The following is a 24,893-nucleotide window of genomic DNA, read 5'->3' as shown; positions in this document are numbered from 1 at the left end:
AATAATTTTGTATAATTTATGTCTCTCCTTTGTTATGTATCTGATGCCAGGTGCCTGTAATGCTACTACAAATAAGTTTTTCATTGCCCCAGCGCACATATCCTTGTGCAGATGACAATAAACTTGACTTTAAGAAGTCCCCAACATATGAGACCTTGTGAGTGCAAAAAGGACAGGAGAATTTCAGGTGGGTCGAGTTAGTTAAATAAAGGAATAATATAGGGGGGCAGAATCTGGTGATGTTTTGGAGATGAGAAACAAAAAAAAGTCACAGTGTTAGTAGAGATATACAGTATCCAAAACCCATCTAGTCATCAACCATGTTATTACCAAACAGCCCACGGATAGAGATCAAATCAGTGGTTGGGAAATCATGTTTTGCAGTGGCTAGTTAAGTCAATGGTTTCAGTGTCCTTAATGTTAGAAATTTCTGCTTGTATTTCACAGGATTTTCCCCAAGTTAACCAAAGTTGGGGAGCACGTAGTAAATACCTTGAAAGAGCTCAGCTGAGAAATAGGAATTAAGAGACAGCAGACTTTTGAAATAAATAATCTGTGTTCATTCATGATCAGGGAACTCCAGGAGAACAAAGAAAACCTCCCTGTGAAAGTGTAAAGTCTTTACAAAATCACATCTAGTTCCTGACCATCAAAAGTGGTGGAGAAACAGCAGCCAGAAAAACTATACAGGCCTTGAGTTTTGTGGCCACGCACAAACAGCAGCTGGAGTACATAGCATACTAAATTACCTACTCACACATAAAATCCACATGCTCTACTTATACCAGAGTCCCCAGATCCTCAATAGTGACCTTCAGCCTGGCTATCAAATCCAAATATACCCAAAATAATTCAATTTTACATTTGATATGGTTTGGCTGGTGTACACTTTTATAAAATATTTAGGTTTCAGTCACATCCAAGCAATGAAACATTTGGGGGATGCAGTAAACAAAGCTTTCCCAAGTTGCTGCAGTGCATCTTATGGTATAACATGATGCAGCCATGACAAAAGGAATAATTGCTGAAGCTGGTGGGCAGTTGTACTTGCACTGATTAATTCTGAATTATTTTGGTCCAACACTTTATCCATCTTAGGCTAACTTGCTTAGTCTCACAATAAAAAAGTAGTTTGAGATGTTTAAGATTATGTTTAAGATCACCGTGTTAACTTCAGCAGTTGAAATGGACCAAGCTGACTGTGTAAAAAAAAAATCAGGGATCTTCTCATATTCAATAAGTTTTAATGTTATATCTGAGTCATCTCATACAGAACCCAGGGAAAAGTGGAAGCAAGTCATCCCTAATGCTGCACAACTGCCTAGGAAGAAATTGTCAGTGGTGTTATACAGGGAAATTCCAATATTTTCACAACTTTAATGAATAATTGCAAATACATTTCAAGGAAGGATCATGCCTTCCCTGAAAGCTTGCAGTTGAGGTTCTCATATGATTAGTACCCTTTTTCTCTGGCTGGTGATCATTGATTTGGAAATTGTCAAAATTTGAATAGTGGAGCACCTTATACAACAAATTCTGCAACTGTGGTGCACTAGCAAGAGGGAATAAATGCTAAAAATGATGGAGAGTGAAACTCTATTGCCTCATTCAGGACCGAGGTTTAGTTAACAAAAGGCAGGACAGATTTCCAAGATGTAAAGTGGTTGAACTGAGGGACTGGGATATTCTGGCCTTAACAGAAATGTAGCTGAGTGAAGGACAGGACAGGCAGCTCAATAATCTGGGTTACCAACACTTTGGGCAAGTCAGAGGAACAGGTAAGAGTGGATGGGATGTTTCCTTTTTGCTGCAGGTGTACATAACAGCAGTGCTTTGAGAAGATATTCTTGAGGGATCATCTAGCAACCCATTTGGGGAGACCTTAGAAATAAAAAGGGGCTGGTCACCTTGATAGGACTATATCATAGACCCAATAATAATTAACAGGAACTCAGGGAGAAGATGTGTCAAGAATTTGCACATAGTTGTGAGAATAGTAGCATCAGGCTAGAGGAAGATTTCTGTTTTTCTGATATCGACTGGACCACCTAATACGCAAAGGGCCTCAGAGACAGCATTCGTGCAGTGCATACAAGACAGTTTCTTCACACATAGGAGCCTACTTAGGAAAGAGCAATACCTCATCTTAGGGGATGAGATGGGCCAAGTAACTGAAGTGGCTGCCATTATGTGGAGTTGCAGAAGGCCAAGAATTTTAATGTGCAAATACAAAAATAAACAAATAATTATAATAAATAAGCAATAAATATTGAAAACACGAGATGAAGAGTACTTAAAAGTGAGTCCATAGGATGTGGGAACATTTCAATGATGGGGCATGTGAAGTAGAGTGAAGTTATCCCTTGTGGTTCAAGAGCTTGATGGTTAAGAGGTAATAAGTGTTCCTGAATTGGTGGTATGAGTCCTGAGGCTCCTGGATCTTCTTCCTGATGGCAGCAGCGAGAAGAGAGCATGACCTGGGTGGTGGGTGTCCCTGATGAAGGTTGCTGCTTACCTGCAACAATATTTCGCCCAGAAGGGCCACATTCACTACTTTTGTAGTATTTTCTGTTCAACAGTATTGGTGCAGCCAGTCAATATACTCCCCACTATACATCTATAGAAGTTTGTCAAAGTTTTAGATGTAATGCTGAATGTTCGCGAACTCCTAAGGAAGTAGAGACACTGCCGTGATTGGATAGTCAACGCCTGATCAGGAATAATCAGCATGGTTCTCTGCATGTGAGGTCATGTCTGATGAATTTTTTGGAGTTTTTCAAAGAGGTAAGGGATAGATGAAGGTCGAGCAGTAGAAATTGTTTGTACCGACTTTAGTAAAGCTGATCTGGAAGGTTAGGTTGCAAGGGATTCAGGGGAAGCTAGCAAGGTGTATTCAGAATAAAATGCACAAAATTCTGAAGAAACTCAGCAGGTCAGGCAGATCTCTAGAGAGGAATAAAGAATCGATATTTCGAGACAAGAATTTAGTGTCTTCAGAATTCGCTTGACGATAGGAAGAAGAGGGTGATGTGCAAAGGCTAATAGTTGAAGGTCAATTCTCTGACCAAAGGAATATGACTGGAATGGTGCCCCAGAGGGTCAGTGTTAAGACCTCTTATTCTTTATATTTCTGGGAGCAACACAGAAGGCACATACATACATACCAAAGAAGAAGTATCTTTATTTATGCAAATCATTTATATATGAATATACAGGGCATGAATAGCAGATTTGCTAATGATACTAAATTATGGAGTCTTGTTGATAGTGAAGCAGGTTACAATGAATTGTAAAGAATGGCTAAGGAATGACAAATAGACTTCAACTTAGTTAAGTCTGAGGTGATCCACTGCCAGGGTAGGACTTGTACTGTGAATAGCAGGCCACTGACGAGCGTTGTGGAACAGAGGGAACTAGAAGTACAAGTGCAGTTCACACAAGTAGACAAGTGGCCTTCAGAAGCAGATGACCACAAATACACAGTCAGTGGCCTTGCTAAAGTCCATGTAGACAACATCCACTGCCTTGCTTTCATTAACTTTCCTGTTAACTTCCTCGAAAACTCTTTAAGATTGGATAGACACAACTTACCATGCACAAAGCCATGTTGACTATCTTAAATCATTCCCTGATCACCCAAATACATATCTGGTCCCTTAGAATACCTTCCAATAGCTTTTCCACTACTGATGTCGGGCTCACCGGCCTATAATTTACAGGCTTATTCTTAGTCTTTCTTAAACAACAAAGGAACATTAGCTATCAACCAATCACCCAGCACCTCACCTGTCGCTAAGGAAGATTTAAATATCTCTGCTTGGCCCCCACAACTTCGCATGCCTCCCATGGGGTTCCAGGGAACACCTTGTCGGGCCCTGGGAATTCATCCACTCTAATTTGCCTATTACAAGCAAGCAGCTTCTCCCCTGTAATTTGTATAGGGTCCATGACCTCGCTGCTACATTGTCTCACATCTATATACTCTGTGTCCATCTTCTGAGTAAATACAGATGCAAAAAAAAATCCATTCAAGATCTCCCCCATCTCTATGCATAGATGATCACTTTAATCTTCCAGGGGACCAATTTTGTCCCTTGCTCTTAATATATACATGGAAGCTCTTAGGGATTCTCCTTCACTTTGTCTGCTAGAGCAAACGCATGCCTTCTTTTAGCCCTCCTGATTTCCTTAAGTGCTCTTTTGCACTTCTTTTTCTCAAGTACCTCATTTATTCCTGCCTGCCTACACCTGCTATGCACCTCCTTTTTCTTAACCAGGGGCTCAATATCTCTTGGAAACCAAGGTTTCCTAAACCTGTTATCCTTGCCTTTTATTCTGACAGGAACATACAAACTCTGCACTCACAAAATATTACTGTTGAAGGCCTCCTCTTTAACAAGTACATCTTTGCCAGAACACAACCTGTTCCAATCCACACTTGCCAGATCCTTTCTGATACCATCAAAGTTGGCTTTTCTCCAATTTAGAACCACAACCCGAGCACTAGATCTATCCTTTTCCATAATTACCTTGAAACTAATAGCATTATGGTGGCTAGACGGTGCTCTCCTACACCAGGGGTTAATGGTAAGGGTCCATGGCATAAGAAAGGTTGGGAACCTCTAACCTACAAAAACTTCTGTCACCAGCTCTATCTCATTCCCTTGATAGGAAATCTATCACTCTCGAATAAGGACCTCTATGTACTTATTCAGGAAACTTTCCTGAACACATTTGACAAACTCTCTCCTATCCAGCCAGTTAAGAAATGGCAAGGGTAAAAGGACCCTGATGGCAATTGTATACAGGCATCCAAACAGCAGCCGAGATGTGGATTACAAATTACAGCAGGAGATAGAAAAGGCATGTCAGAAAGGCAATGTCATGATAATCATTGGGGTTTTTAACATGAAAGTGGATTGGGAAAACCAGGCCAGTACTAGACCTCAAGAGAGAAAATTTGTAGAATGTCTAAGGGATGGCTTTTTAGAACAGCTTGTTGTTGAGCCCACTAGGAGATCAGCTGTGCTGGATTGGATGTTGTGTAATGATCTGGAAGTGATAAGAGAGCTTAAGGTTAAGGAACCCTTGGGAAACAGTGATCACAATATGATTGAGTTCACTTTGAAATCTGAGGAGAAACTAAATTCCAATGTTTCGGTATTTCAGTTGAATAAAGGAAATTACAATGGCATGAGAGGGGAACCGGCCAAGGTTGACTGGAAAGGGACATTAGCAGGAAGGACAGCAGAGCAGAGCAGCAATGGCTGGAGTTTCTGCAAACTGCTGCGGTATCATTTCCTGGATAGTAGCAGCTGGAACAGTTTGTGGTTGGGGTGACTCGGGTCCCCAGTGATCCTTCAGGACCTTTATTCTCACCTGTCTCTATAAACATCCTGAATAGTGGGATGTTCAAATCTACAGATGTGCTGGGCTGTCCGTACCACTCTTTGCAGAGTCCTGCGATTGAGGGAAGTACAATCCAAGCAATGATGCAGCCAGTCAGGATGCTCTCAATTATGCCCCTGTAGAAAGTTCTTAGGATTTGGGGGACTCATACCAAACTTCTTCAACTGTCTGAGGCGGAAGAGGCGCTGTTGTGCCCTTTTCACCACATAACCGGTATGTACAGTCCACGTGAGATCCGCACTGATGTTTATGCCGAGGAACTTAGAAGTGTTCCCCCTCTCAAACCCAGATCTATTGATGTCGATAGGGGTTAGCCCGTCTCCATTCCCTGTGTAGTCCACAGCCAGCTCCTTTGTTTTTGTAACACTGACAGAGTCAATGTGACTATGTCAGGGGATGGTCTATAATACAATCCCATTAACATGGTCATATCTTTCTTGTTCTTCAATTCTACCCATAAAGTCATATTCAAAGAACTCTCCAGTCTGTCCTGACCGAGCACTGCTGCGATATTTTCCCTGACTGGTAGTGCCATCCCTTGCCTTTTAAATCCCTCCTGCTCTAAAACAACGGATCCCCAAACATTGAGCTGCCCCTCCTGCAACCAAGTTTCACTAATGACTGCAATTTCATAATTTCACATGCTGATCCATGCCCTAAGCTCATCCACCTTTTCTGCAATACCTCTTGCATTGAAACATACAGAGCTCAGAACATCAGTCCCCCATCCTCAACCTTTCGATTCCAGACTTTACATGTAGGCTTAACAACATTTTTCTCCACAACCACTCAACTATTTGTTCTGAGCTCTGATTTCCATCCTCCTTAAACTCTAGCTTAAATAATCCCCCACCCCACCCCCACACAGCATTAGCAAACCTTCCTACTAGGATATTAAGCCCCTCCAGTTCAGGTGCAAACCATCCCTTCTGTACAGGTCCCAAGCTCCCTGGTAGAGAGCCCAATTATCCAAAAATATGAAGTCCTTCCTCCTGCATCAACTCCTTAGTCATGTGTCAAAACTGTTATGAGCTTTCTATATCCAGCCTCACTAGCACGTGGGAGAGGTAGCAATCATGAGATCACAACCCTTGAGGTCCTGACCTTTAACTTAGCACCTAACTCCTGAAGTCACTTTGAAAGACCTCATTACCTCTCCTACTTATATCATTGTGCCAATGTGGACCACAACCTCTGGCTACTCACCCTCCCACTAAGAATGATGTGGACTTGATCCGAGATGTTCCTGACCCTGACACCCGAAAAGCAACAAATCATCCGGAAATCTCATTCTCATCCACAGAACCTCATTTCTGTTTCCCTAACCAACGAATCCCCTATTACTACAGCTCATCTCTTCTCTCCCCACTTCCCTACTGAATCACCAAGTGAGACTCAGCGCCAGAGACCTGACCACTGTGGCTTTCCTCTGCTAGGCCATTCCACCCAACAGTATCCAAAGCGTTGTACCTGTTGTTAAGGACAATGGTCTCAGGGGTACTCTGCACTGGCTGCCTATCACCTTTCTCCCTCTTAATGGTCATTCAGTTAGCTGTGTCCTACACCCTGGGTGTAACTACCTCATGTATTTCATGTCTAACAACCCCTCAGCCACCTGAATGATCTAGAGTTCATCTAGTTCCAGCTCCTTAATGCTGGAACTAGATGGTGCAGCTGGGGCACTTCTCGCAGGTGTCATCTTCAGGGCCACTGGAGGTCGATCTATCTTCCCACATTCCACAAGAGGCGCATTCCATTATCCTGTCTAGCATTCCACTGCTCTAAATGTGCAATAACAAATAAATAAATAATGGGAAAAAAAACTATGGCTTAGCCTCTCCTCACCAAAGTCTCAATGAACCAAAACTTAAAATCCTCACTCCCACAAGGGACACACTGGAGGCAGTGGTAAAACAAAGGACCCTACGGAAAATCCTGCCAATTCTGGACAATGTTTCTCACCCTGTGCATGCCACCTTGGCTGAACAGAGGAGCACTTTCAATAATAGACTAAGACAACTGCGCTGCTCCAAAGAGCATGATATAAGGTCATTCTTAGCCTCAAACATTAGGCTCTATACTGAGCCAACCTATTGTCGGGGAAGTGATGACCCCCCCCTCCTGTTAGACTGTTTGAGGTAACTTCTTTTTATTCTTTCTTACTTCTCTTCTAATTTGTTTATTTGGATATCTGTCCACTTTTAATGCTACTGTGACACTGATTTCCTTTGGGATGAATAAATTATTTATCTATCAATGGCTGCTCCACTTAAACCTAACTTTTTTTAAAATTAGTCCTTGCCAAGTGCCTAATTATGTGCAACCCAATGTCTCTTCAGGGCTGTGGCACGCAAAATGCGTCGACTGTCCTCACTCACTTCTTTTAAACACTCCCTCCTTCCAAGCAACCTGATTGTTTCTTGGGACTGTGCAATGCAAAAAAATGTCCTTTTCAGACTCCCTGCTTACTTAATGCTACTTGCATCTCTGCCTACCTTTGTATTGTCTGCGAACTTGGCCACAAAGCCATCCACTCCATTAGCCAAATCAATGACATAAAACATAAAAAGGAATCCAAATACCAACCCCCTACAGAACATACTAGTCACCAGCAGCCAACCTGAAAAGGTCTCCTTTATTCCCAGTCTTTGCCTCTGCCAGTCAGCCAATCTTCTACCCATACTAATACGTTTCCTGCAATACTAAAGGCACCTTGTCAAAGGCCTTCAGAAAATCCAAACATATAACCACTGAGTCTCCTTTGTCTATCTTGTCTATTATACCCTCAAAGAATTCCAACAGATTTGTCAAGCAAAATTTTCGCTTAAGGAAACCATGCTGCCTTTGGGTACTTTATCATGTGCCTACGAGTACCCCGAAACCTCATCCTTGGTAATGGACAATACACGTACACCCAACCCAAATTGATGGCCCCTGACGAAGGGTCTCGGCCCGAAACGTCGACTGTACCTCTTCCTATAGATGGTGCCTGGCCTGCTGTGTTCACCAGCAATTTTTATGTGTGTTGATGGCCCCCTGCCCTGTCTGATGTAAGTTACGCCCCCTGCTCTCCCAACCCACCTCTTCCCACGGATTCCTCCATCCTTCCCTCCCTCCTCCTCATTTCCACCCCAACTCTCCCTCCTAAACCCATTACTTTGCCGCCACTCCCGGGTCCCCAAAGGACTCCCTGACTCCATCCTCCCCAAGACTCCTGGTCCCAAGCGAATCGCTGCCCGTGTACATCCTGCACGAGATTTAACCGTCACCTGGCTCCTGGCTGCTATCCACGACGGGCACTGCCTTGGCCGAGCTGTTACTTCTGTAGGAGCCGCCAGGCCACAGCCGCCGCTCCACCGCCTTCAACCCGCGAAACCACACACAGTTCGCCATCTTCGCTAGTCCCACTGCGCCTGCGCACAATCGGTACGGGCTGCTGCAGGAGCCGAAATGGTTCAGAAAATCCTGGAAATGCTCGGCAGAGCAAGCAGCGTTCACGGGAAGAGGAACGGTTAACGTCTCAAACTGATCATCATTCAGCAGAAGCGATGTTTAATATCTGAAAGGAAGGAGTACTTATTTGTTGAAGCACCGGATACAAACATATGTTGGAGGAGTGGAGCCCTGGGCCACTTAAGTCTCCTTTATTTGATCTGGTAGTATCTCCACATTCCTCCTCCCCACCCCCTTACAGACATCCCACCTTGCAAAAACTCATTTCAGGGAGATTGCACCACCACCCCCGCCCCCTGCAACCCCATATCCCCCTCCCCGGTCGACCTCCAAGGGTGTATGTATACAGGACATGTGATTATGAAAGAACACAACAATTTTAATGTGACATTAAAATATGTACTTATATTATCATGGAGTCTTTTTTTTATTCTATTACAACTTTAAGCAAGTCTGCAGGGTTTGGCCTCATCACGTAGGACAATGAATGAATGACACCTGTTAAACTCACCTCAACATGTCTTTTACAGTCATTTAACCCACCATGGGCAATAGAAAAGTCACTGTTGCAAACAGTGCAGCGAGCAACACTGTCATTATTTTTGATCCCTATTAGGCAGGGGTACACTTTAGCCTGGGGTGAAGTACGTTTTTCATTTTCTTTTTTTGGAACACTCTGCCATGGTACTGCAGGACACTGAAATGATGGAGAATGAAAGAGAGGGTGAGAGGGGTCAACTGTAAAGCCCACCCACAGAGAAAACTGATTGGTCTCGCTTTGTGCTAAGTAGACCTATCAGGATGCTCTCTCTGTCACTCTCTCGCTACGTCTGTCACCTGCTCTCTCTATCTCTCTCTCGCTTGTTCTCAAAAAATGGATTTCCGGGATATTGTATATAATTTGTGGGCATCAGGGAACCACTATCAATATGCGTGAAACTCCCAGAACTTCTGGGAGAGGTGGGATGTCTGCCCTTACCCCAGTAACATTTTAACTTATTAAAAAATACTGTGAAGGATAAAGTGGATATGTGGACCAGAACAATTTAATAAAAGAGCTTGAGCCAGAAAAGGGTTTAAAAAATATCTATTATTAGAGAGAGCTATCAAGGCCATGTTTGTGGTACTCAGGTAGATGTCGGAATGCAGAGTGCTTTGAGAAATGCTGACTACATCGAATTTGCCTGTAATCTTGGCTGGAACTTCTGTAATTTGAAAGATGGAATTTCAACTGAATCCATGAGGCGTAAGTCAAAGCCAGAAACATTAATTAATGAGTTGTGACTGTGGAAATGAGATCAGTAAAAACAATAAGGAAGCAAATGTAAAACAAATGCAGCTGAACAAGGTAATGGAAAGAAGTAGAAATCTCATCAAAGAAAGGAACAGAACTTCTTCAAAGTTTCATTTAAGAAAAGTGGCAAAAAAATTCTCAGTAATGAAAATGCAAAAGAACACATGCTAGAAATTCTAGGTTAAGCAACATCTGTGAGAAGGAAAAACAGTTATGATTTAAAGTTTCACAAACAAGAGAAAATGTGCAGATGCCAGAAATCCAAAGCAACACACACAAATGCTGGAGGAACTCAGCAGGCCAGGCAGAATTTATGGAAAAGAGAAAGCAGTAGACGTATTGGCCCGTGACCTTTCTTCAAGACCTTTTATTTATTGAGAACTCTCAACATTTAAAGTTGATGGTGTTAAGAAACAAAGAAACTTTGGAGTATCATATTCACAGGTTCTTAAAGAAGCCTGTGTATGGTAGTTCATAAAACAATTGAGATCCAATCCCCAAAAAGCCAAGAAATAGATAAAGGACCAGGATGATCATGCTAGAACTGTCTAATGCGCATGTTATACGACAGATTGATTTGCGGTTGGTTGGTTGAGACTTCCATCGGTCAGGGTCGACTATGGATGTTGCGTTCGAGCTGTCGAGGTACACAAGCCTGTGCAGCACGATATGGAGAGCAAACTGTTGCCCATGTAACAAGCTCACCCTCTCCACGGACTCAAAGGAAAGTCAGAGACCGATATATTTTGTTATCAGAAGCATCACAGGAGTTGCCAGTCAGCATTGAACTCAATGTAGGACTGCTTTAGGGACTCCAGCTCTGGATCTCCCGAAGCCTTCCCCGTGAGTGGGTATAACCACAAGGCAGTGGAGGTTTGAGATCAGAGTTTTCCTTCTCCTAGATGAGCTGCCAACCATGTCAGATGAGCCTCATCTGCCAGAAGTGACAGGTTTTAAGGCGCCAGTAACCCACCTTTGCCCCTTCTCCTGTCAGTAGAAACAGTTCTGTCGGGCTTATTAACTAAGCCACACGTGAAAACCAGGAGCTGGACTTAGCTATTTTAGGTGCATGCCATTGGGAGCATTTAATAGGTAGTGGGAGCTTGTCCCCATTACCACCCCTGGCTATAACGACCTTAAGGAACCACTGCATACATATCTGATCATCACATTACTGGGAACATGATTGCAAGGAACTAGTAAAAGGTTCAAAAACAATGAATCTGAGGTAATTATTGGAACGATTTGGTGATATTAGAGGAAACAGGTCACTCAGTAGATTGAAGAGACCTCAAGGTAATAATCTTAATCAGTAGTAGAAGCAAAAACCTTCATCACATTTACTAAGTGCCTGGATACATATGTGATGAACTGTGACCTGTTGGGCTACATATCTACTATTCAAAAGTGGGAATAGGTGAAGTTAGCTCCCTTTCAGACAAGACAGATGCAATGGGCCAAAAAATCATTTTTATCATAAATTTTGTATGATTCTACAACGCAAAAATATAGAACAATGAAATTATAAAGGAAAGCCCAACCATCAATAAGGATTTTGAAAGAAATGAGGGAGAAATGAAGTGGGCCTCAGGCGGCTAAAGGTTCTATTGCAGAGCAAGGAGTTTAAGAGAAGGATTGACCTTGTGGTATTGGATGAATGGGGGGGGGGGGGCTAAGGTTATGAACTGGGTGTGAAAGTGGCCTTTTTTAATTCATGACATTAACTATGTGAAAGAAAGGAAAAATATTTGCTTTGTCCCTTCACAACTTCGGAATATCTTAAGTTCAGCAAACAAGTTAGTCACTCTTGTAATATGCGAAATAGTTCTTTATAACAAAGTCATAAGAAAGATCAACAGTAACGCCAACTAGATAATCTGTTTCAGATTCAGTTTGTTGGAAAGAGTGAATATTGCAGGACTGCTATATAATAGGAAGTTTGATAAGGGAATTAAGAATTGATCAAAGACAGCCATTTTAGAAGTTGAAATGATGGCTGTAAGTAGGTCACAGAGCAGGCCAACCTGACATCGTTGGGGGCAAGGGTGAATATAAAATAATAGAAGAAAAATGGAAAGCTTTCAGATCAAGATAAAAGCTCAATGTTCTGAGAAACAAGGAATTTTAAAACATCTGCTATAAAGGATTTATGCTAAACAGAGAAAAATGGCTAGAGGTATTTAGGAAAAGCCTAACTATGAAGATAATCTGTTATATTGAGTTATCTTTTGGGGAGCTGAGCATTATTGCCAATGCTAGCATCCATTACCTATCCCTGATTGTCCTTGGGAAGTTGTTGATGTATGCTGTGACCAATGAGCCACATAGGCATTGAATTGTGGATGTACAGTACTGGCACAACTCTGCACAACAAGCAGAGCTGCAGCGAGATGCTTGATAGGAAAATCTCTGGTTAGAAGTTCTGATGTAGCAATGGTAATGTCAGGGGTAGGTGTTAAATACTCTGATGTTGATGATAGTTATCTCTGGTATTTCAATGAAACAAATTTTACTTGATTGTTTTTAGCTGGTGCCTGAATATTGTCTAGGTCCTGTTGCATGCAGGCATAGGCTGCTTTATTTCCTTAAGTTCTAAGGATGGAATTCTATCAAGAGAAGCAGGCATAATATTTCAATAATTCTTTCTATCTGACAGTTTTTTTCTGGAAATGGGACACCATGCGGGTTCATTAAATACAAATAAATAACTGTATAGAATTGTGTAAGCACTGAAAGTTTCCAGGAGACATAATAACCAATAAAATGAATATTCACTTAGGAAGGCAAAATCAATTACCATTATAAAGTGCAACACTTATGTGTGGAAATAATAGATTACATTGAAGTCTATAGAGTAGATTGGTGAAAGTTTTGAAAAGGCAGAGGTAAGAGATCACAAAGGAAACAATTCAAGTTCTGAGTATTAGAGGACAATGGCAGAATGGACAGAAAGTTGAATTGGGAACAAACAAAAAATTGTGATTCATAGCTTAGATTTAATAGCGCAGCATTTGTTAAAGTTTTTGTGGAGGGCAATTCATAGAATTGTTTTTCTAAGATCCATTGAATGTCTTGGGTTGTTTTTTTAAAAAATCCATGTACTGTTCTGAGCAAAAATTGTGATGTTCTCCCAGAATCAGTCAGTGTACTTTCCAACCAATATAAAATAAACAGATTGTCCAGTATTTGTCACTTTGCTGATTATGGTACTTTGTAGTAACCATGAATATAATTGACTGGGCAGAATTTTGGTTCATAATTAATGATGCAATAGAAACCACTTGAAAGTATTAATTAATTAATTATATTTGAATTTAATGGAAGATTGCAAGGGTTTTCCTTTGCCTTCTTGGTGGTAAAGACAGGGAAGTTAAATTACATACTGTTTTACAGCTGGAGATGTTAAAGGAAGGTGGAGGCAGAGGAAGAAAATTGTGCAGATGTTGAAGATCAATCAAGATCCTGTGAAATAGTATATGCAGTTTATCAGGACCGAAGAAAATGAAAGTAAATTTCTCAAGGGTCAAATGAAATTGATAAAGGTATTCTCTTTTATTAGACTTTGTAGGTGTTGCATCTAATGATATATAATAAATTAAAATGTTCCCTGGAAATCTGAAGTTTTGTGTCTAGATTTTTTTTGTTTAGAGATACAGGCTCTTCCTACCAAATGAGTCACACCACCCAGCAACCTACCAGTTCAACACCACCCTAATCACAGGACTATTTACAATGGCAATTAACCTACTAACCGGTACATTTTTGGACTGTGGGAGGAAACTGTAGCACCTGGATGAAACCCACCCAGTTCATGGAGAGAACATACAAATTCCTTACAGACAGTGCCAGAATTGAATTCCAAACTCCTGAACACCCCAAGCTGTAATAACATTGTGCTAACTACTATGCTACTGTGATGTCCAAAGTTAAGCTTAACATAGGGATATGGAGGCCAAATTTAAATTTTCTCCATTGAAAGTCGATGAGTTTTTTTTCATATCTGTTTTGAGTTAATAAATATGTAGGTAGACCTGATTTAAATATCTTTGGTCTACCTGAACCACAAAGTGAAACTGAAAATTTCTACACTGAGTTTCTGTTGGAGATTAGTTAGACAATAACATCTGAGAGTCAGAACCTAGTTTAATGAGATGGCAAGGAAATGCCTTTTATAGTATTACAGGGCTGTTTACAATGGCCAAAGAATCACTTTTCTTTGGATGCTTCTGATGGATTAGGAAGAAATTTCCATATTATTATCTGTTTGGTTTTTGTTTGAAGTCATATCAGGCGTTGTGTCCAGACTTCTGACAGGGAGGAGCACTGCACATTTGGATTTTAAACATCTTTTAAATTTGACAAGTGTGAATTGAATTGAATTGAATTGACTTTATTACATCCTTCACATACATGAGGAGTAAAAATCTTCACATTATGTTTCCGTCTAAATGTGCAATGTGCAATTCATAGTAATTTGCAATAAATAGTATGTACAATAGGACAATCAATATAACATAGAAATACAATTATATCAGTGTGAACTTATCAGTCTGATGGCCTGCTGGAAGGAACTGTCCCGGAGCCTGTTGGTGCTGGCTTTTATGCTGTGGTACCATTTCCCAGATGGTAGCAGCTGGAACAGTTTGTGGCTGGGGTGATTCGGGTCCCCAATGATCCTTGGGCCCTTTTACACACCTGTCTCTGTAAATGTCCTAAATAGTGGGAAGCTCAGACCTACAGATGCGCTGGGCTATCCACACAATTCCCCGCAGAGTCCTGTGATTGAGGGAAGTACAGTTTTTGTACTAGGCAGTGATGCAGCCAGTCAGGGTGCTCTCAAATGTGTCCCTTGGGATTTGAGGACTCATACCATACTCCTTCAACTGTCTGAGGTGAAAGAGGTGTTGTAGTGTTTTTTTCACCACACAGTCAGTATGTACGACCATGTGACATCCTTGGTGATGTGTATGCTGAGGAACTTAAAGCTGGTCACCCTCTCAACCCCAGATCCATTGATGTCAATAGGGGTTAGCCGGTCTCCATTATTCCTGTAGTCCACAACCAGCTCCTTTGTTTTTGTGACAAGGATAAATGTACAGAATCTCACAAAACAACCAATGAAGCAATAGATTCAAATATAGCAAGACCGTAGGATATTATTAAATCAACACGAGGTGTTACTTTAGTGCCAGCTGGAGATTTTCATCAAGCACCTGCCAGTTATTCTACAAGATGCTATAACAGATGATCTAAAACCCCGGACATATTTTGGAAAATGTTAAATGATTACATTTGAAAACCAATATGTAAGTGAATTTGACAGGTGATCCATCTGCAAGACATTTTGCCTCTAATTTACTCAAATTAGGAATGGGGAAATTGAATGCAAAATCTCAACAGGAATGACTTCAATGGAAAGCTTAGGTTGAATTGTTAATTCACGTCCTGATCTGGTGCAAGAGCCATTTTATCACCAACAAGTGTAAATATTCTCGTTTGAAGCTTCCTGGAGAATCTGAATCAGGTTTATTATCACTGGTATTGACATGAAATTTGTTAACCTAGCAGCAGCAGTTCAATGCAATACATAATATAGAAGAGAAAAATAAATCAAAAAATAAAAATAATAAATAAATAAGTAAATCAATTACAGTGTACGTATATTGAATAGATTTTTTTAAAACATGCGAAAAGCAAAAGTACTGTATATTTTAAAAAGTGAGGTAGTGTCCAAGGGTTCAATGTCCATTTAGGAATCGTATGGCAGAGGGGAAGAAGCTGTTCCTGAATACTGAGTGTGTGCCTTCAGGCTTCTGTACCTCCTAACTGATGGTAACAGTGAGAAAAGGGCATGCCCTGGGTTCTGGAGGTCCTTAATAATGGACGCTGCCTTTCTGAGTCCACTCCCTGAAGATGTCCTGGGTACTTTGTAGGCTAGTGCCCACAAAGATGGAGCTGACTAGATTTACAATGCTCTGCAGCTTCTCTTGGTCCTGTGCAGTAGTCCCTCCATACCAGACAGTGATGCAGCCTGTCAGAATGCTCTTCACAGTACATCTATAGATGCTTTGGGGCATATTTTTTGACATGCCAAATCTCTTCAAACTCCTAATGAAGTATAGCTGTTGTCTTGCCTTTTTTATAACTACATCAATATGTTGGGACCAGGTTAGGTCCTCAGAGATCTAGACACCCAGGAACTTGAAACTGCTCACTCTCTCCACTTCTGATCCCTCTATGAGGATTGGTATGTGTTCCTTCGTCTTACCCTTCCTGAAGTTCACAATCAGCTCTTTCGTCTTACTGACATTGAGTGCCAGGTTGTTGCTGTGGCACCACTCCACTAGTTGGCATATCTTACTCACAAAATACTCTGCAGATGCTGGGGTCAAAGCAACACTCACAACATGCTGGAGGAACTCAGCAGGTTGGGCAGCAACCGTGGAAACAATCAGTCAACGTTTCAGGCCGGAACCCTTCGTCAGGACTGAAGAGGGAAGTGGCAGAGGCCCTGTAAAGAAGGTGGGGGGAGGGTGGGAAGGAGAAGGAGGAGCAACACCTCATATACTGTCTATACACCTCCATACACCTCATATATGAGCAACACCTCATATACCGTCTAGGTAGTCTCCAGCTCCTTGGTATGAACATAGAATTCTCCAACTTCCAGTAATTCCCTCCCCCTCCCTTCCCCTATCCCTATGTCACTCTGGCCCGTCCCCCAGCTGCCTATCACCTCCCTCATGGTTGCCTCCTTCTACTACCCATTGTGTTTTCCCCTATTCATTCTTCATCTTTCCTGCCTATCACCTCCCTGCTTCCCCTCCCCCACCCCTTTATCTTTCCCCTTACTGGTTTTTCACCTGGAACCTGCCAGCCTTCTCCTTCCCACCCTCCCCCCACCTTCCCCAAGCTTGTACTCCTTCCCCTCCTCCATCTTCTTATTCTGCCTTCCTCACCCTTCCTTTCCCGTCCTGATAATGAGTCTTAGCCCAAAATTGTGACTGTTCATTCCTCTCCAGAGATGCTGCTTGATCTGCTGAGTTCCCCCGGCATTTGACTGTATTAGATGTATTTTTTGTTTATATATTTCTTTTCAATTTGATTGGTGTCTTTAATTAAATACATAACTTTAACCCCAATTATATTATTCTTCAAATGATTCTGCATTTACTAGAGTGTTAGAAACCACAATTGCATACAAATAAATGGGAATATCATTATCACTAACGTAATAACCTAAGCAATGCCAGATGGGGCAGCACTTAAGTTATAAAAATGAAATTACTGTACTTCTCCTTGAAAGTCGGGGCCAAGTACTTCACCATTTACCTCCAGCAGATGTCATCCACCAGAAACTGAACTGGAACCAAACATCTGAAAATTCTGGTGACAAAAGAATATTGAAAGGCCCAGAAGAAGTTTCCTATTGTGGGGGAAATCTAGACCAGAGGGCATAATCTCAGAATACAAGGACATCCCATTATAATAGAGATGAGGAAGAATTTCTTTAGCCAAAGGGTTTTGAATCTATGGAATTCATTGCTACAGATCTGTAGAGGACAAGTCATTGAATACACTTAAAGCGGAGGATAACAGGTTCCCAAATTAGTAAGGGTCAAAAGTTACAGGGAGAAGCAGGAGGATGGGGTTGAGAGGGTTAATAAATCAGCCTTGATGGAGTGGCAGACCAGACTCGATGGTCTAATTCTGCTCCTATGTTTTTATGGTCTAAAGTAGGCTAGGAACTGACCCTTTGGCATTTAGTGTTCTGGCTGTTGATTCTTCAAAGCCTCTTCACTTTCTAAGATCAGGAGGATGAAAAAGTGGCCTACAAAAGAGTGGTGGATACAGCCCAGCTCATCACAAGAAAACCCTCCCCACTGATGAGAACATTTATAAAAAACCACTGCCACAAGAAAGAAGCATCCATCGCTGAGGACCCCACCATCCTGGCCATACTCTCTCCTTCCTGCTACCATCAGGTAGAAGGTACAGGAGCCTTAGGTCCCATACCACTAGTGTACTGATCTCTAGAGGTGCAGTTTGTTTTGTACGAACATCACTTCCTGTATATAAGCTGCTTTTTATATCATTTTCTATGCGGGTTAATTTTGATCTGATTTGAAGCAGATGGTGGAAAGGCTAAGATTAACGTCATGGAGAATGGGCACCCAAGTTATTTCAGACCGGGTGAGAGTAGAATCTGTATAAAAGAGAAGATTGTATGTAAACAAACCAACCACACTGACATACTTAACACTGTCACTCGGAAGATGATTATAATCTGGTGCCTTCCATTGATGATGAGGGTCTTCCTTCGAATCATGAACAGAGTTTTGCAAAGGCTGGTTAAACAGTTGTGTAACTCCTCTTCCTTTTTACTCTGCAAAACAACTCCTACCAAACAACAGAGAGCAGGCCCTTAGATGCACATTGAGAAGGAAACCAGAAAGGAAAGGCCACTATGTGGAGTTCATGCAGAGACTCTTCAGGAAGTTTCATGGTGATGTAGCTTCTCCACTGGATCCCAACAAAGAAAACTGGTATTTGCCCAACTTTGTTTAACCCCCAGAAACTTGCTAAAATATGAAGTGTAAACACAAGGAATTCTGCAGATGCTGGAAATTCAAGCAACACACATCAAAATTGCTGGTGAATGCAGCAGGCCAGGCAGTATCTCTAGGAAGATGTACGGTCAACGTTTCGGGCCGAGACCCTTCGTCAGGACTGTGACGAGGGGTCTCGGCCCGAAACGTTGACTGTACCTCTTCCTAGAGATGCTGCCTGGCCTGCTGCATTCACCAGCAACTTTGATGTGTGTTGCTAAAATACAAAGTGTCTTTGATTCAAATGGACAGTTCAAAGGCATATCACAGAACAATATACTCTTGCGGGGTCCAGTTTCAATAAGTCTGCTCAGGGTCCTCGTGTGCTTCAGAACTGAGTCTGTCACAGCGATGGCAGGCATCGAATAAATGTTCCACAGCTTCCTAGTGAGAAAAGGTTATCGATATTCTTGTGGTTTTGTGACCACCAAATGGACAACGAGATTCAGGAGTACCACATGAGAGTTCATGTACTTGGAAACTGTCCCTCACCAGCTGTGGCTATCTATAGCCTGAAGAGGACAGCTATCAAGGGAGAGAAGGAATTCAGGACCGAAACACAGAGGTACATAGAAAAGTATTTCTATGTTGATGATGGTCTTAAATCGTTTTCTAGTGCAGAAGAAGCATTCAGTTTGCTGAAAGCAGCACAAGACATGTTGGCACAGTCTAATCTCGGACTGCATATCAGAGCTGAAGTCGTGTATTGTTTCCCATCTGAAGGTCCGGCCAACGGTCTGCGGAATATTTACTTTGGACAGGACAGGACCTCCTTCCTATGTAATGCAGGCTGGGCCTCGGATGGACTTCATTACCAAGACCCTTACTTTCCAGGTCACTGATACAGGAAGACGCTCTGTGTGTCGTGGCGGGACTAACAACAGTCTATTTGGCCCTCTTGGAATTGCTGCTCCAGTTGGTATCCAGAGACACTTCATACTAAGAGAGTTCATCTTGAACACTTGTGGATGGGATGTCCCACTCCCTAAAGAGAAAGACGAGCAGCGGCAATAGTGGTGCTCTTTCCTTCAGGATTTTTCAAGGTTTGAAGATTCCAAGAAACTACACTACAGATCTGCTGTCTACAGCTCAAAAGAAAGCATTCTGCATCTTCTGTGGTGCATCAGCTAAAACGATTGCTGTTGCATTCCCGAAGGCTACATATGCTGCTGGATATAGTGAAGTTGGATTCATCCTGGGCAAGACAAAGCCTACTCCCAAAACAGATCTCACCATACTAAGGCTTTAACAAAAAAGCTGGACACAGAACTAAACTGTATCAAGTTCTTAACCAACAGCAATGGTGCACTCGGTAAAGCATTCAATGAAACAAGGAGAATCTATATTTATAAGACCATAAGATATAGGATCACAATTGGGCCGTTCGGCTCATCGAGTCTGCTCTGCTATTTCATCATGGCAGATCCAATTTTCCCCTCAAACCCAATCTACTGCCTTCTCCCCAAATCCTTTTATGCCCTGGCCAATCAAGAATCTATCAACCTCTGCCTTAAGTATATATAAAGCCTTGGCATCTACAGCTGTCTATGGCAAATAATTCCACAGTTACGCAACTCTCTGACTAAACAAATTCTTCCACATCACCGTTCTAAAAGGACGCCCCTCTATTCTGAGGCTGTGTCCTCCAGTCTTAAACTCTCCCACTATAGGAAACATCGTCTCCATATCTACTCTATCAAGGCCTTTCACCATTTGCTAGGTCATCCCCCAACCATCTGAATCCCAGTGAATTCAGGCCCACAACCATCAAGCACTCTTCATATGACAACACATTTAATCCTGGAATCATTTTTGCTAACCCTTCTTTGAACCCTTTCCAGTTTCAGCACACCCTTTCTAAGGTAACGGGCCCAATCTGCTCACAATACTCCAACTGAAGCCTCACCAGTGTTTTATAAAGTCTCAACATTACACCCATGCTTTTATATTCTAGTCCTATTGAAATGAATGCTAACATTGCATTTGCCTTCCTCAACACAGACTCAACTTTAGGGAATTCTGCACCAGGACTCTCATCCCTTTGTGCCTCCATTTTTTGTATTTTCTCTCCATTTAGAAAATAGCTAACCCTTTCACTTCTTCTACCAAAGTGCATGACCATACACTTCCTGACACTGTATTCCATCTGCCATTTCTCCTAATCTAGTCCTCCTGTAGCCTCTCTAATTCCTCAAAACCACCTGCCCCTCCGGCTATCTTCATATCATCTGCAAACTTTGGATCAATTCCGTCATCCAAATCATCGACATATAATGTAAAAAGACCTCTATGGGACACACATCAAAGTTGCTGGTGAACGCAGCAGGCCAGGCAGGATCTGTAGGAAGAGGTGCAGTCGACGTTTCAGGCCGAGACCCTTCGTCAGGACTAACTCTATGGGACACGACCAGTCACCAGCAGCCAGCCAGACAAGGCTCCCTTTATTTCCACTCTTTGTCTCCCGCCAATTAGCCACTGCTTTTTCTTTACTGGAATCTTGCCTGCAGTATCATGGGCTTGTAGCTTGTTAAGCAGCCTCATGTTTGGCACCTTGTCAAAGGCCTTATGAAAATCCAAGTACACAATGTCAAGCGATTCTCCTTTGTCCATCCTGCTTGTTACTTCTTCAAAGAATTCCAACAGATATGCTTATGTACATAATACATTGAATGTTTCAGGCAATCATCCCGGAAGAGCTGATTGAACTATGAACTGATACCAACCTGGCTGATCATGTCACAAGAGGGCTCTAAGCTAATCAGCTCACCCTCTCCTCATGGTTAAATAGCCCAGCATTTCTTACAGATCTCCAGCAGGAATGCCACCAAGGCTGGCATTTTCAAAGTGAGTACAGTTAAAGATGGTGTAGTAAGAATGTTTTCAAGACTATCCTTCCCTTAACAAAGACTTGATGAAATGAAATTTGACTTTTAATTTCAGTAGTTAAGTTTGACATTTGGATGCTAGTCTGGGAGTTTTCTGGCCAGTACGTAAGCTGTTTTATATCATTTCCAGCAGGGGTTAATTTTGATTTGACGTGAAGCATGCGGTGCAAAGACATCCATCTCCATCCTTTCTTTATTTTCTCTTAAAACAGCAATATCTGTGAGTCTTAAGTTTTTATTAATATTGGTAAATATTTAATCGCTTTATCGTTATTAAGATATCATTGCACCATGAGTTTGTTCTTGTTTACATGACATAGTCATGAAGTGTTGTTTGTGTGTTTTACCTTTTTTAACATGATGGTGAGAATAATAGACAGTATATTCAGACATACGACAATTTTATATTGAATTTAATACATGCATATCACTTAACTTTCTGCAGTTTCACAAATAAGATCTTATTAAAAACCTTGAAGAAAGCTTCCATCTAGGGTGATTTTTGAGAAGTTGTTTAACTCACTACTTAGCTGAGGGAGATGCACTGCAAGTGTAGTAGAACTCTGTTCAGGTGCTATTACTCTTCAACCATTAGACTCCTGAACCTGCGTGGACATCTTCACTCACTACAGCGCTGATCTTGAACAGTTTTATTTATTTAATTGTTTGTTTTTTTTTCTCTATATTGATTGATTGGGATGGTGGGGAGCAATACGTAGCTTTCAATGTGGTGCGGACAAGCCTGTGGTCAGTCCAGCACTCCGCTCCTCACATGGCTCTGGTGATGAGGACATCCTGGATGTTCATTGGCACCCTAAGTTCATCAGAACAGCTTTTAACACCACCAGACTCCAAGAGCCGCTATATCTTCGCAAGCTCCAGACCACTCTTGGTGAGAACCTGTCTGCCAATGGACCGCTAACTGGTGGGCCAACCCAGAAGTGGAATCAGTTTAGAGAGATGGTGACAGAGACAGCAAAATCAGTCCTCAGCCCCAAGGACCAGAACCACCAAGATTGGTTCAACGAGAATGACAGTGCCATCAAAGATCTCCTGGCCAGGAAGAACAAAGCATTCATGGAGTGGCAAAACGACCCAAGCTCCATTCCCAAAAAAGAGTGGTTCAAGTCCCTTCAGGCCCATGCCCAATGGGAAATTCGCAAGATGCATGACCTGTGGTGGGATAGGAAAGCTGAAGAGGTGCAACGCTTCACCAACATCAACAACTCGAAGCTGATCTTCATCTCCATCAAGGTGATCTTCCGCCCCTCAAGATCTGGATCATCTCCACTGTTGCCCGCTGATGGAATCACACTGCTAAAGGACAGAGAGAGCATCCAACACGGATGGAAAGAGCATTTCAGCCAGCTCCTGAACCACCCTTCATCGGTCGACCAGTCTGCTCTGGACCAAGTCCCACAACAGCCTATTCATGAGGAACTAGATGATCCTCCCTCAATAGGTGAAGTCAAGAAGGCTATCACACAGATGAGCAGTGGCAAGGCGCCCGGCAAGGATGGAATACCTGCTGAACTGTACAAGGCACTCAGCAAGGAATCACTTGAGACTTTCCACAGCAGCCTGACTAGCATTTGGGCAGAAGAGGAGATGCCTCTTGACCTCAGAGATGCAACGATAATCACCCTCTACAAAAATAAAGGTTCAAGGACTGACTGCGGGAACTACAGAGGCATCTCACTACTTTCCATTGCCAGAAAAATCCTCGCCCACATCATCCTCAACAGATTGATTCCAACCGTGTCAGAAGAGAACCTTCCCAAGTCGCAATGTGGCTTTCATCTCCAACGCAGCACTGTCGACATGATCTTCGCAGTGAAACAGATACAGGAGAAGTGCCTGGAACAGAACATGACATTATACTCTGTCTTCATTGATCTGATGAAGGCATTTGACGCAGTCAACAGAGACACACTGTGGATCATCCTTAGAAAGCTTGGCTGCCCGTAGAAATTCACTACACTCATCCGCCTGCTCCATGATGGCATAACAGGAGAAATGTTCTCAGATGGTTCCCCATCCGAGACTTTCAACCTCTCGAATGGAGTGAAGCGAGGGCGCGTTCTAGCACAAGTGCTCTTCAAACTCTTCTTCACCCAAATGCTGAAGCATGCTGTTAAGAACCTAGACCTGGGTATTTACATAAGATACTGCCTAGACCAATCGATGTTTGACCTGAGACGCCTTGCTGCAAAAACCAAAACGTTGAGGAGATTCATCACTGAAGCCCTGTTTGCTGGTGACTGTGCACTCATAGCCCACCAGAAGAACCACCTGCAGATCTTTGGCGACAAGTTCTCTGCAGCCTCAAAGCTGTTCAGCCTGACAGTCAGCCTCAGTAAGACAGAAGTTCTCCTACAAGCTGCACCAAACAGTCACCCTCCTCAGCCATGCATCACCATCGATGGCACTGTCCTGAAGAATGTGGAGAGCTTCAAGTATCTAGGAAGCACCATCTCCAGTGACAGATCCCTTGACAAAGAGATCATATCAAGGATCCAGGAAGCCAGCCAGGCACTCAGGAAACTCCGTGTCAAAGTTCTGGAGCAGAAGGACATTCAGCTTTGAACCAAGCTCAAGGTGTACAAGGCTGTGGTCCTCACCTCTCTCCCGTACGGCTGCGAAACCTGGACCCTGTACCGCAGGCACATCAAACAGCTGGAGCAGTTTCACATGCGCTCTCTGCGGTCGATCATGAGGATTCGATGGCAGGACCGAATCACCAACCAGGAAGTCCTTGACAGGGCCAACAGCACAAGAATTGAGGCAAGGATCCTCCAGGACCAGCCACGCTGGACTGGCCATGTAATCTGCATGGGTGAAACAAGCATCCCCAGGCAGCTGCTCTACGGTGAGCTTGAGCATGGCAGTCGCAATCAGGGCTGCCCCAAAAAAAGATTCAAAGACAATCTGAAATCTTATATCAAATGGGCAGACCTCCAGCCTCGACGGCTTGAGGAGTCCACAGCCGACAGGGCTGCGTGGCAAGCGCTGACCAGAAAAGCTGCATCTGACTTTGAGGATGACCGAAATCAGCGCCTTGCAGCAGCACGAGACTGACGCCACAAAGCTGTGTATGCGCCTGTTCCAACAACCGCCATTCCATGTCCAACCTGCAACCACATGTGTGCTTCGCCCTTCGGCTTCCGAAGCCACATGTGTATCCACAGATGACTGCACAATGTTTAGTCTTCCTCGGACCCCGAGAGACAACCACCGATATTG

General features: G+C 42.7%; 1 protein-coding gene across 1 annotated transcript in view; it reads right to left on the bottom strand.

Moving 5' to 3' along the window:
- mtpap (mitochondrial poly(A) polymerase) overlaps positions 1-8,812 on the bottom strand; it is a 37,474-nt gene extending 28,662 nt beyond the window's left edge. Inside the window, exon 1 of the mRNA XM_072253914.1 lies at positions 8,679-8,812. Coding sequence (XP_072110015.1) covers positions 8,679-8,802 — 124 coding nt within the window. The 5' untranslated portion in view covers positions 8,803-8,812. The remainder of the gene's footprint in view (positions 1-8,678) is intronic.
- Positions 8,813-24,893: the final 16,081 nt, after the last annotated feature.

The sequence above is a fragment of the Mobula birostris genome, chromosome 3 (assembly GCF_030028105.1).
Source record: "Mobula birostris isolate sMobBir1 chromosome 3, sMobBir1.hap1, whole genome shotgun sequence".
Classification (NCBI taxonomy): Eukaryota; Metazoa; Chordata; class Chondrichthyes; order Myliobatiformes; family Myliobatidae; genus Mobula; species Mobula birostris.
Note: the sequence above shows the minus strand (reverse complement) of the source record. Positions and strands in the feature narration are given on the sequence as shown.